General features: G+C 41.9%; 1 protein-coding gene across 1 annotated transcript in view; it reads left to right on the top strand.

Moving 5' to 3' along the window:
- The window catches only part of LOC138266661 (pyroglutamylated RF-amide peptide receptor-like), a 1,190,446-nt gene extending 1,179,607 nt beyond the window's left edge, over window positions 1-10,839 (top strand). The window contains exon 6 of the mRNA XM_069215467.1: window positions 8,698-10,839. Within this exon, the coding sequence (XP_069071568.1) occupies window positions 8,698-9,104 (407 nt within the window). The 3' untranslated portion in view covers window positions 9,105-10,839. The remainder of the gene's footprint in view (window positions 1-8,697) is intronic.
- The last annotated feature ends 1,432 nt before the right edge of the window (window positions 10,840-12,271 follow it).

Genomic DNA, 12,271 nt, shown 5'->3' with positions numbered 1-12,271 from the left:
CTGACAATGACGCAGGACCTTACACCTCAGCCTAGTCGCATCTCAGAACCATTGCATAGCTTCAGCTGCACAACGCATCTTCGACACGAATCCTCACAATGCTTGGTAAACCAACATTTAATGTACTGTGTTCAGCTGGCCTAACTGGGTCCCTGTAGCCAACTAGGGTTCCTTTCTGGTCAGCCTGAACTTGTGACTTTATTCTGGTCCAGCACAACACGATATCCACAATTGGCGCTATATACCATTTTGGACTATTTTTACCAAAATCTTTAAAACTGAATATCCCTATTTCTACTGATTGGATTTTTGTTGGTTTGGTCTTGTTTCATTTATTAACAATTACTCTAATTTTCTAAACTCAAGTGGAGTGTTTTCACTGTGTTACTGTTTGAAGTGTTGCACAAATACTTTACACATTGCCTTTGATTTAAGTCTGGCTGCTCCATACCAAGTTACCAGATGGTTGAGTATAGGTTAATTTAGAGTTTCTTGTGACTTCACTCTGAGAATAATTGTGGTTGCTGCTGGAGAAGGATTCACCCTCTCAACCGGTAGCCCAATGTCTTACACAAATGCATCATGAAGATAATGCACATTGAAACTTTTGTGAATGCCTTGAAAATTGACATCCCATAACTATGGCCTCAAATTTCTAGTCAGGGGATTACTTCTGGACAAAGGGCATTAAGAACAGTAAAATGTACCCATGTGTTTTAAAATAAAGCACAAGAGTGATGGAAGTGTTCCTCCATCAGAGATAATTGGGTAAAAATTATGGATTTTTTTATACACCCTTACCTCAATACCTTATGTGTAACTTGGTCATGTGCAAAATGAGCATAATGAATGAAGAGATTTGCATGAATGAAGGATGTCCCAGCACTAAAGACTACTGGTGCACCCTAACAACAAAGACCTGAGCGAAAAGGTTCCCTACAAAACAGGGGCAAAGAGTCAGGTTTTCAGTTTCCTACAAAACGCTTCCTCCAATGGCAGAGACCGAAGTTCCAAGGGAGGCTAGTTCCAAGCTTTGATAGCTAAGAAAGAGAGAAACTTACCTACCAGTCCTCATACACTTAATTCAGGGCATTACCACTCAAACTGACAATGCAGACTGCAATGAACTGGTGGGGCAGTAGGGAGAAAACCTATTTGCAAGGTACCCAGGCTGGCTTGAAACAGTGCCCAATCAACCAAGGATAGTGATTTAAAAAGCACCCACATCTAGATGGGCATCCAATAGAGAGATCTTAAGAAAGTTGAAATCAATTTCCATCTAGGAAGACTGAAGGCAAGAAGGGCAGCAGCATTTTGAATGACCTGGAGCCAGCGTAGCAGAAAGTATGTCACCCCCAGATAGACAGCATTGGCACAGTCCAGCCAAGAGGTCACCAGTGCATGGACCACTGTCTTCTTACACTGTGTAAGTAGCAAATTAAAAAATTTCTTTACGGACTGAAGCGACCCAAAACAGGTATCAACCACTGCAGAAATCTGTGTTTGCCAGGAGAGGAGATAAGCAAATATAACTCTTAAATCTTTTTTATCACCGAAGATGGAAGAGGAGGGGCCGGAACAGCAGAAGGCCGGGCTACTTCCCACCATTTGATGGTGTGAGAGCCAAAATATCTGTTTTCTCAGAATTCCATTTCAGCAGGCTACTATGCATCCGAAAAGTGCCTGCATGCAATCTTTGAAAGACTTATCCACCGAGAAGAGGGCTTCTTCAAAGGCAAAGAGCATCTGGGTGTCATCAGCTTAAGAAATTATTTTGTATCCAAAGGATTCCACCAATGACACTAGCGGGCCTAGTTCACAGAAACTGCCTGCACAGACCATAATTACATATATTATGAGGTTACAAATGTAAGTATGATCTTTACAGGTAGTTTCTGTGAACTATGCTCATTTTGCAAATATCCAAGTTACATCTTTTTCCCTAAACCCATCAGTGACCACAGGAAAGGTCTGCCAATTTCCTAAATTGGCATGAAGTGAAATAAACATTAAACATTCTTGTGGATATTTCTAAAAGGCTAACCCTAAATGTATCACTGTACAAAGTAAAAAATGTATAGTCTTTGATGTATATGGTAGTCTGATACTAATTTGGTAAAATATTAGGGCCTGATTTCGATCACGGCAGAGGGGCTACTCCATCACAAAAGTGACTGATATCCTGTCTGCCGAAATCTCAGTACCATTGTTTTTTATGGTATTTAGATTTCAGTGGATGGGATGTCCATCACCATTGAAATGAAGTAACCTCTCCGCTGAGATCTAAATCAGGTCCTTCCTCTTAGAAGCATTTAAAGTACACCTACAGCCTACCACTGCCTATTAAAAGCTCTTTCAAGATTTATTGGCTGGAGCCAAAGATTAGGATTGTTACAGGGCAATATTCTGCACCAGTAGGACAGAATAATGCTAATAAAACAGCCCTATGGTGTTTGTAGGCTTCGCACCTCTTGATGCCACTTGTCTCAGAGAACAGCAGGTGCACATCAACATGCACGGCCTGGCAGCAACTGTAACTCGTTGAAAGCGGGAGGCCTGAAAGGTAGGGGAGTCTGGCCTCAGCAACTCTGGTCCCTCCTTCTGTTCTGTGAAAGAACTAGGGGCCATACATACGAAACAAAGGCTTTGCGATTTCCAAATAGCGAATATGTAGAAATCACTATTAAGGAATCGCAAAATGATATGTACCTAGGAGTGTATTACACTAACAGCGATTTCTACTAAATCGCAATCACAATTAGGAAATCGCTATTTTGGTAATTGCAAAATTGCGTTTTCCAAATAAGAAATCTCAATTTAGGAAAAGTTGCATTCTGGATACAGAATGATGATGTCAGACCAGGAACTTAAGAAATACAGGGTGTGGCCACAACCCAGAAGCCTAGGAAGATGCTGGAAGGAATGTGTGCACCTTTCTCACCAGTGGCAGTGGAATACCTATTCCTGAATTAAACCATGTCCAAGGATGATGGGGACAAGGATTCTGGCAGCAGGAAGTGCAAAGTCAAATTCTCAGAAAATGAGTTAGAAGTGCTAACTGAAGAATGTGTGACACATATGGACCAGCAAATTGGGAAGTCATCTTTCACTGTTCCGGAGGGCCAGAAGAGCAAAATATGGAACAGCAAGGATACAATTACAATTGTGTGGAGGATACATACAGACACCGTAGAGTCAAACCAGCCACAGTCCATAATGACAATATGTCAGATGACATAGTAGACAGTTCTCCTTTGTTTGGTGCCCTGGAGAAATCCATCATCTCAGTACAGCGCCTGCAAGCCAAACAAATTAAGACTGTTAATAGGCATTTGCAAAGCAATTGCAGAATAGACAAGACCATTGGATTGCTTCCATGAAGAAGGAGCAATGTCTGCAAAGACGCAGGCAAAGGCAGCACATGGCACGCTTTTGGGCTAGTACAAGTAACCACAGCCCTTGAAAACATACAGACACACAATCTGTCTGTCCCCAACATTTTGCCACCACCTGAGAGTGAAGACGGCTCTAGCATCAGTGCAACATCTGTGCAAGAAGGATGCTGTACCAGGTTTACATGCCGAAACACATCAGGACCTGACATGTCCCCTCTTCCAAGGACCAGCCTTGCAGAGAAGGCAACCAACCTCAGAGGTTGGAAAACGTGAATCCAGTGAACACTCAGTGTAATGAGGCTACTTTTTTTTCTTTGCTTGTTTGCTTTTTCATACTTTGTTGCTTTGTGGACGCAATAGTACATCCTCTATGGAAAGAGTTGATTAATAAGATTAATGAGTGATACGTTGCATTACCCTCATGTGTGATGTCTATTTCTTAGATGTGGTACTCATTCTTACCTCCAAAATAGTTGCTGGTGATCTCTGTGTGTGGGGCACAACCCTCTGCTGCATGTGTTCCATTCTGCTGAACCTGTAGTAGTGGTAGTTCCTCATCTGAGTCAGATTCAAGCTCAATGCTGATGTTGTGCAGACCCTTCCTCATGGCGATGTTGTGTAGAATGCCACATGTGGCATTTATTTTACAACATGTCTCAGGTCTGTAAACAAGTGCTCCACCGGTTTTGTGGAGGTATTAGAATCTGGCCTTCAGTATGCCAAAGGTACTCTTGGTGATTGACTGTGTTGTCTTATGTGCCATGTTGTACTGCCTTCCACTTCTGGTTGTATGATGTCATTATCCAAGGGCGCCAGGCATATGTGCTGTCTCCTTTAAGAGCATGAGAAGGATAAACCGTTAGGTCATATCACACAAAACATTCTGCCCACTGTATTAAGTCAGCAATTCTCTTACCAAGTATAAAGTCATCACCAAATTCACCCTGAGACAGTTGGTTATGTATTCCACTGTGACGGACCGTGAAGGAGTCATGTCCGCTGTCTGGGAACCTGGCCATAAGGTCTGTTAGGATGCATACACTACCTGTACATTCAGTAAGTGTGAGCCTTTCCTATTTCTATAGATATATTCATTTGCTGAGGGTGGCAATATGTGTGCCATCAACACAGCCAATTACATTGGGGTAGTGTGCCACCCATTAAAACATTAATTTAGTCTGTAGCAAATTTTGGAGGTATTTGGAAAAGATAGTTATTGGTTTAATGTGCTAACAGTGATGTAAAAAACCTGTGAAAGAATCTGAAAAATACACTTTGTGACACTCTGCCTGCCACTGCTATGACTTCCGTGTAACTGCCAGAAGCTAAAAGGTGTAAACAACACCACACCTGCACATGTGATTGGACTGATTTGCTTCTGAGTATTAATGGCCTGTAGCTGAGTTTGTAACTCGCCAATTAATTACAGAATGACCTCACTACTGAGTCTGTACTTCTCATACAACTCCTCCTCAGTCTGTTCTAACAAGGAGACCCTCACCCTAAATATCCTGTCCTGTCCTCTTCTGTGCTTGCCAGTCAAAATCCTCTTCTTCTTTGCCAAGACATACAGAGCCATCATTCTGAAAGAGCTTGATGCATTTTACAGTTTGCACCTGGTTACCACCTGATACAGATTGATGGTATTTGCATTTCCTAAATGGCCGTTTTGTGTCTCTTTGCAATTAGGAAATCCTTTGTGCATAGTGTTAGCGATGTGCTATTTGGAAACCACTATTTTCAATTTCCTATTTAGGGAGTCCCAAAATGTGACTTCTACATGATAGAAATCACATTTTACACCACCGCAAATGCCTTTCATACATATCAAAATGGCAATTTGCATTTCCTAGCTGCCCGAAATTGCAATATGCACTGTTAGGAAAGGCAAAATGCCTTCGTACATGTGGCCCTATGCACCTTCAATTCTAGCATTGCCAGACCAAGTTGTTCCAGCTCACGACAATTACCTAAAATGAATTAAAGTGCAATAACTTAGGTCACCACTTAGCCAACAGGACCTTGTCAATCAGAAATCACACAGCCATGCATACAATACATGTTCATAAACACAAAGTTATGCTCATCAAAAAAGATCCCATATATTCATGAGCCCCCTTCACACTCCTCACTACTGATACCTCAGGGAACAGTATTGCTAACAATAAGCCATCTAAACTCCCACCGGACCCAGTACTTCCATTGCTGACAAAGAAAATTGCAGAGGTCTTCACACCTCTACTAGAAACCATTAAGGTTTCTCTTGAGCAAGATGGTTTCCATGACTACCCATTCTCCCTTTCCTTATATAGCCTAATGCTGGGCAGGGTGGCTCAGGATGACAATAAATAAATTATTCTTAAACAAAGAGGCAGGTGGATTAACTGCGTTTTTACCACAGAAAGGTATGACCCAACCATTTGATAAATGTGTTGCAATTGCAATAAAATAAATAAAGAATAATTAAAAACAGAAGCCTAATGCTGTGCCCAATATTGAAGCCAAAAGATCATATTAATGATGCCAGCGGTGTACACATAGATTGGATGGTGTTGGGCTGAAAGAGGAATCTTACCGGATCCTTTAGGAGATGGGAGTGGCTGCAAACTGGAAAAAGGATAGCAAAGGATTGAGGGAATGCGCTAAGGAAGCTAGCCAGCTAAAAGCTTTTAAACAAATACCTAGCTCATGCAGTTTCATGATCAGCAAGGAACGAGATGCAGCATCAAAGGTGGCTGATAGGACCAGAGCTCCATGGCCGCTGTGATCCAAAGTTTGTCGTAGATACTCTGTAGCTCACGGCCGGCTTTTGCGCAGGTAGCATCTGGTGTGAGAATCTTTTTTGGTGCTACCCCCCCCATGACCTTCTCCTTGGATTCACTAACTATCACCTGGCAAAAGTGCCCCTCATCTCTCCATAGCCTCTCTCTCACATACATTTAATACATTTTTTTTTTTTAAAGCACTGGTAAAGGCTAACTTTACGAATTCATTCAGCTATCCACATAAAATAGAGATCAGTTCTTTGCAGCAGGCATATTAACCCTTTGTGCTACTTTACCGCCAGTCAACTCTGCCACTAGACAACACTCTGATATCTCTCTCTCTAGCAGAAACATTAATTACAGGAGTTGTCTTGACATTTGTATTGTTGCCTGAAAGGTGGATGCACAAGGAACTCTGAAGCAGATGCTTTTAAACTGTAAATTATTGCTAAACATAGCACCCCCACCCAACAAGGTCAGTGCCCCCCTCCCTTCCAGGTCAGCACCCAGTGCGACCGCATCAGTCGCACCACCCTAAAGCCAACCCTGCATTAGCTGGTGAAACAGCAATCTTGGTGTTGTGGTCCAGGAGAAAGCCAGCTTGTGAGACACCAAGAAGATAGTTGCACTCTAGGTAAGCAGAAGCTTTTTTATTGCCTTGCTTGTTCAAGGTTTTCAAAGAGTAGGGTATTACTGAGATGGGACGGTAATTCTTGAGGTCCGGAGAGTTGGCCGAAGGTTTCTTCAGCAGTGGGATGATAGCGGTGTGCTTCCAGGTAGAAGACACTGTATCAGAGGAATTACATGTTTTGGCTGGTACTGGACCAGTGACCCTCAAGAGTGAGGCTCTTGTTGCAAGAGTGTCTGGGGTCGGATGAGGAGCCAGGCTTACCACAGGAGAGGAGGGAAGCAAGAGAACTGGTCGATATAGGGTGAAACTCAGGATTGGACGAGCTCTGAACAGAAACTCAGGTTATGAAGAACTCAGTTGAAAGAGCCTATATAAGGCTGTACTGTAAAACTGGCTTAAATTGCAGTAATCTTATCATAGACAAAAGAGGAAAGATCATTGCAGAGCTTCTGAGAAGGGGTAATAGTGTTTCTAAGTGATGTAGGCTAAAGAAAGCTTTTAACAGTGGAGAAAATTCTGTTGAAATTCTAGATGAATGATAAAAGTCTACGAGATACTCGAATGTCCTTGTTTTAAGTTTCAAGAGCAGGGATGTACATGATCTTTGCTTCAGCAAAATATGATATATGCCAAAGACATTCTAACTTTTTCCAGTTTAATGTTATGCAGTCCCTCTGTGTACCTGGTAGGGGTGGGCTTGGTGAAAAGGGTGTGGATTGCTTGACATGTTGCAATGGTGTTGAAAACATCTGAGAGCCATGTGTTGTAAGAACTGGAGAGAATGCCTGGGTCACCGACTGAGGATTCACACAGTGTGAAAGGGCCAACAGAGGTCAAAGGTTGTCGATCGGTTGGGGTCGGTCCATAGTTGTGCAAAAAATAAAAGTTGAAAGGGTCATCCTCAGCAAGATTGTGGAAGGATGTGAGCCATCAAGACAGAAGACTACACAAAATAATAACTTCTTGGTGATTTCCAACCTAGTCTTAGATATATGTAGCCAGCCAACCAGAAGGCTATACCTATACAAAATATGTTCTACGTGAATTCTAATCCAGATTCTGGTTGAAATCCTTCCCTTCAGACTTATTATTGATACATAATGAAGAAAACTCACACCTCTTGGTTCGGTTAGTCTCAGTGGCATTCTTCAGTGCTGTAGACCACGACGCTCTCAACAAAAGAGAATGGTCACTGAAGGAACGGTGCTCAGGTGGTTCTTGTCCAGTTTGACAGACATAATTCAGTGCATTAAAGCTGCTACCTCTCTATTTCTCCTTACAAATGTACCATTTGGGTCACTGAAGACTCCTTCTACGCCCTTTTAAGTTTCAACTTACACTGCCTCTGGGAAACAGAATGATGCAACACATGTTTATATCACAAGATCCACTGCTTTATCTCCTTCCTTCAAAACTCTAAGCTTCTCCCTTATTGAACTCAAATCCTGGTTAACATACATGAAGCTTATGTTTAGCTCACACAAGACAGAATTACCCCTACCATTTCCAAATACATCTCGGACGACACCATAGAAGTATATAATTGAATAGACTTGTGAAAGAAAGTCCGACCCTTCGCACAGAAATAGATATCAATAGATATTAATGGCTGTTCACATTTTACAATCAAAGTTCTGCTGGGAAAAATGGGCACAATGTACTATATTTCATCTGAAAACATGGTTCTTTTTGGCTAGGTCATTTATATATCAGCATCTAGACATCTATAAGTAGCTGTGAGTGTAGTATATCAGTGCATGTGCTGTGATACTGACCAATTTGGAAATGTAGTTTATTAAATGTTAGAGCTGGAAAGTCTTTGCTACTCGGCTGATCAATAAATGGACAGACAAGTTGAAGTGATGGGTCCCCTCTAATATTACTGTTATCTTTATTAATTCTCCAGATAACTTGGAAGAAGAGTACGATGACGTAACCATCAAAATGATCATTGCCATCGTGCAAGCAGTTGGATTTTTTAACTCTTTTAACAACCCTGTGGTGTACACATTCATGAATGAGAACTTCAAGAAGAGCTTTGTGGCTATCCTCTTCTGCAGCCTTCGGAACCCAGAGACAGTGGAGAAGAGGGAGAGCCAACTGTCAGAGAGACCCAAAGTGGGCCCATCAACCTATGTCACTCGCAAAGAAGGTCGGGGGCCGGCCTGCCATCTGAGCGCAGAGAACCTGGAGCTGAGACTGTGTGACCAACTGCCCTCGGCTAAGTTGGAGTCTGTCCATTCCCCTGCAGTGGTCACATACCCCCACACGAGTGACCACAAAGACATGTTGCCCACTGGCCAGTCCGCATGAGCGCCCAGAGCGAAAGTCTGTGATCTTCTTAAAGAAAAGTCTATGCCCTGGAGTATAAGCAAACCTCTTTGCGACAAATCTTTTTTCTGGTTATTTTTGTTGCCGCCTGATCAAACACCTGTTGTTTCATTTTATGTAATGTGGACAAAAAATGGACAGAATGTAAAATGGAAAAGATATTGAGCACATTACCCCCCGAATCCTAGTTTGTTGGAATTCAGGTGCTTTTTATCGCACCAGCTAAGTAACAATACCATATACGTTATTTCTTGGGTTTCATAAATAGCACTTATCACGAGTTCCTGAGGAATAAGATGCTTACCGCACTGAAATCCCCATGGTACGGTAAATATTGTACACTTTTCCCCAGTTACATTTCAGCAGGTTTGTCCTGCCAAAATATAAAGAAGTGTGAGATATTTACCGCTCCTGGTAATTACCGGATGTGGTAAATACTACCAGCTCATAATTCAGACCCCTGTTGGAAAACGTCAACCCACTCTTAATCAGGGCCAATGTGGGTTTAAGTTAAAGGTATGGATTTTCTACTGGTTGTTCAGATGGAAGGTTAACATTACACAGCCTCTGCCCTTATTTATTTGTTGTGCTGGGAGTGATTTGCGCATGTACACACATTGCAATGTATTTTTTATTATATCTAGATATTAACTTACTTGTATTTCAATTTTGATGATTAGTTAATTTCCAACTGCTCCTAATGAACAGTTTTTACAAAGCTTTCTCTGTTAGTAGTTGTCTTAGTCTAAACTTAAGTGTAAGTCACAGCTAATGCTGTATTTGTTCCGGTGGTTGCAGGTGGTGGGCAGTGGCACTGGTTTTGGAGACGAGAATTTATATTTCCACTTTAGATTTTGAGCCATAGAAAGAGAGAGAAAGGAAAAAAACGGAAGGGAAAGATAAGATCACAGTGACAAAGGGAGAAAGCAGGGATGAAAAGAACTGAGATAAATAGGATGTTGAAGATGGTGGGAAAAAGCGGGATGGGGCGGAATCAAGACTAGACGACGGGTATTTGGCATCCTATCAGATTGGCAGCATCGGTCTTTTAGGAAGAAATTGGACTTCTGCACTTGTTTTTTTATTTTTTTCAACAAATTAAGCACAGTCCAATACATATTAATTGACACTTCCTCACGAAAAAAGCGTTGTGAAGATGGTCCAATGTCAGCATACAAGGGTGCTAAAGTGTAAGGAAATTATGGCCGTTCTTAGATGTGGGTGGTAAATCTGATTCCCAGCAAAAATGCTAATCCTGCCTTTGGCGTTAGTGGTAATTCCACTTTACTACAACTACCTACCAGGAATCTGCAGGTTTGTCATTACCACCTACTTGTAAATCAGGCCAAGTGTGCATTTTCCTGGGTCACACAATTTAGCTCAGTGGGCAGGTCCAGATTAGAACTTCCATTTCCTGGTTCCACCTTAGTGAACCACACATATTCCCCAGATGATGGCCACTTTTCATTTTTGTAATGTCTGTGTAGTGAAGGCTGGACGTGAGCACAACATTATTGCAACATTTTATTTTATTTCAGATGCTGACGAGGACACCTGGACGAGGTTCCAGTGTTTTGGTATTTGGGGTAGCTGGACAGATGAACGGACATGTTTGTCACGGGGGTGGGGTGGGGGGTGGAGTCGGTACAGTGGGGACATCAAACAGTTATCGCAATGTTTTTTATTTCATTTGTTGGAAAAAATATATGGAAAATTTCAAAGGTGTCACATTGTCTTTAATGTTATACAATGAAAGAGAAATATAGATGACAGCGTGCGGCAGGTGCACTGTTTTCCAAGAGAGGCACATAGAACATCACAGATCTGTTGCCATATGTGTGTCTGGAGAAAGTGGGTTACTGCAATTCTCTTTATTTCAGATGTTGGATGCAACTGACCAAATCACTATTAATGCAACCTTTTAATGGATACACTGAGAAACAACAGTTGGTGTTTGTTCCCTACATAGAACTATTGTTGAAGTCACACAGGCGTTGTAATGTCTTACATTTTATTCCCTTTAAGAGATAAATATCAAGCTAACTTTATTGTTACTGTGTTACAAAGTCCAAGGTTCTGTATCAACTTCGAGGGGCTGATCATAGGTCACACAGAACTAGAAGGACTTTCTTGCTTTATTAGTGGTTAGGTTTTTCTACATCCAGATCTTCCCAGTGTAGAAGAACCTCACCTGATTTTTCTGTCTTGAAAAGTTGCCTGAGGGTTTGGTTGCAGCAGCAGCCAAGTCTCACTTTTTTTGTTTTCCTACAATAAGAATCACTGTATGCTTCTCACTGGAAAAAAAACAACTGCCCCCCCACTCCACCCTACCGCAGGTAAGAGTAGACTCCGTGTTGTTCGATTGCTGGAAAGATCATCCTCATGCGGTAATTCTCAATTCAATGTCGTTTTACTTATAATTGCATGGACCTGGGACAATTTTGCCACACGGAAATTGTAAAATCACCCCAGTATCATGGGTGTTGGTATTAGGGTAATGATACTTTACCTCTAGCATAGTAATGTTGTTGAGGGTCCTGATGCAAGGACAATGGGCTGCATTCATCTCCTTGTATCATGCAATAAAGCTATCGGCCACCATCAGCATCACTCCTCAACCCCGTAAGCATAAACTGAACCAGCCATCTTAACGTTCAACCACTCGCTGTCAGATACCTAGTAGCATTTGGATACATATTTGCCTTCAGTGACCTGAAGACCATAACAAAAGCTTCATGCTTCAAGTGGTCTGCACACAGGTGAGTCAATAGCCTTGTGGGAATAGTGATATCAAGTTTAGTATTTAATAACCAGCTACCTCTTCTGTCACTTGTTGACTTTATGCTTGCCTTTGACCCTCTACAGCACTTTGCTGCATTTTGGCTTGGTTCATGCTATACAAATACCACATGCATACATATGCATAATTCTTTTGGGGCGGTGTCTGAATAATGACATGCACATTATGACAAGACCTGAATCACCATAGAAGGTGCCTGTCCAACTTACTGTGACAGGAGCTGTACCACTGTGATAGCCACCTGTCCTGCACTTGCAACTGGACATGTATAAGTATTGCAATGACCTGCTCTCTGTGGAAAGGTATTGACTGCTACAGTTTGAATCTTGACACTGTAAATGACCTACAA

This window comes from Pleurodeles waltl, chromosome 11 (genome assembly GCF_031143425.1).
Source record: "Pleurodeles waltl isolate 20211129_DDA chromosome 11, aPleWal1.hap1.20221129, whole genome shotgun sequence".
Lineage (NCBI taxonomy): Eukaryota > Metazoa > Chordata > Amphibia > Caudata > Salamandridae > Pleurodeles > Pleurodeles waltl.
Note: the sequence above shows the minus strand (reverse complement) of the source record. Positions and strands in the feature narration are given on the sequence as shown.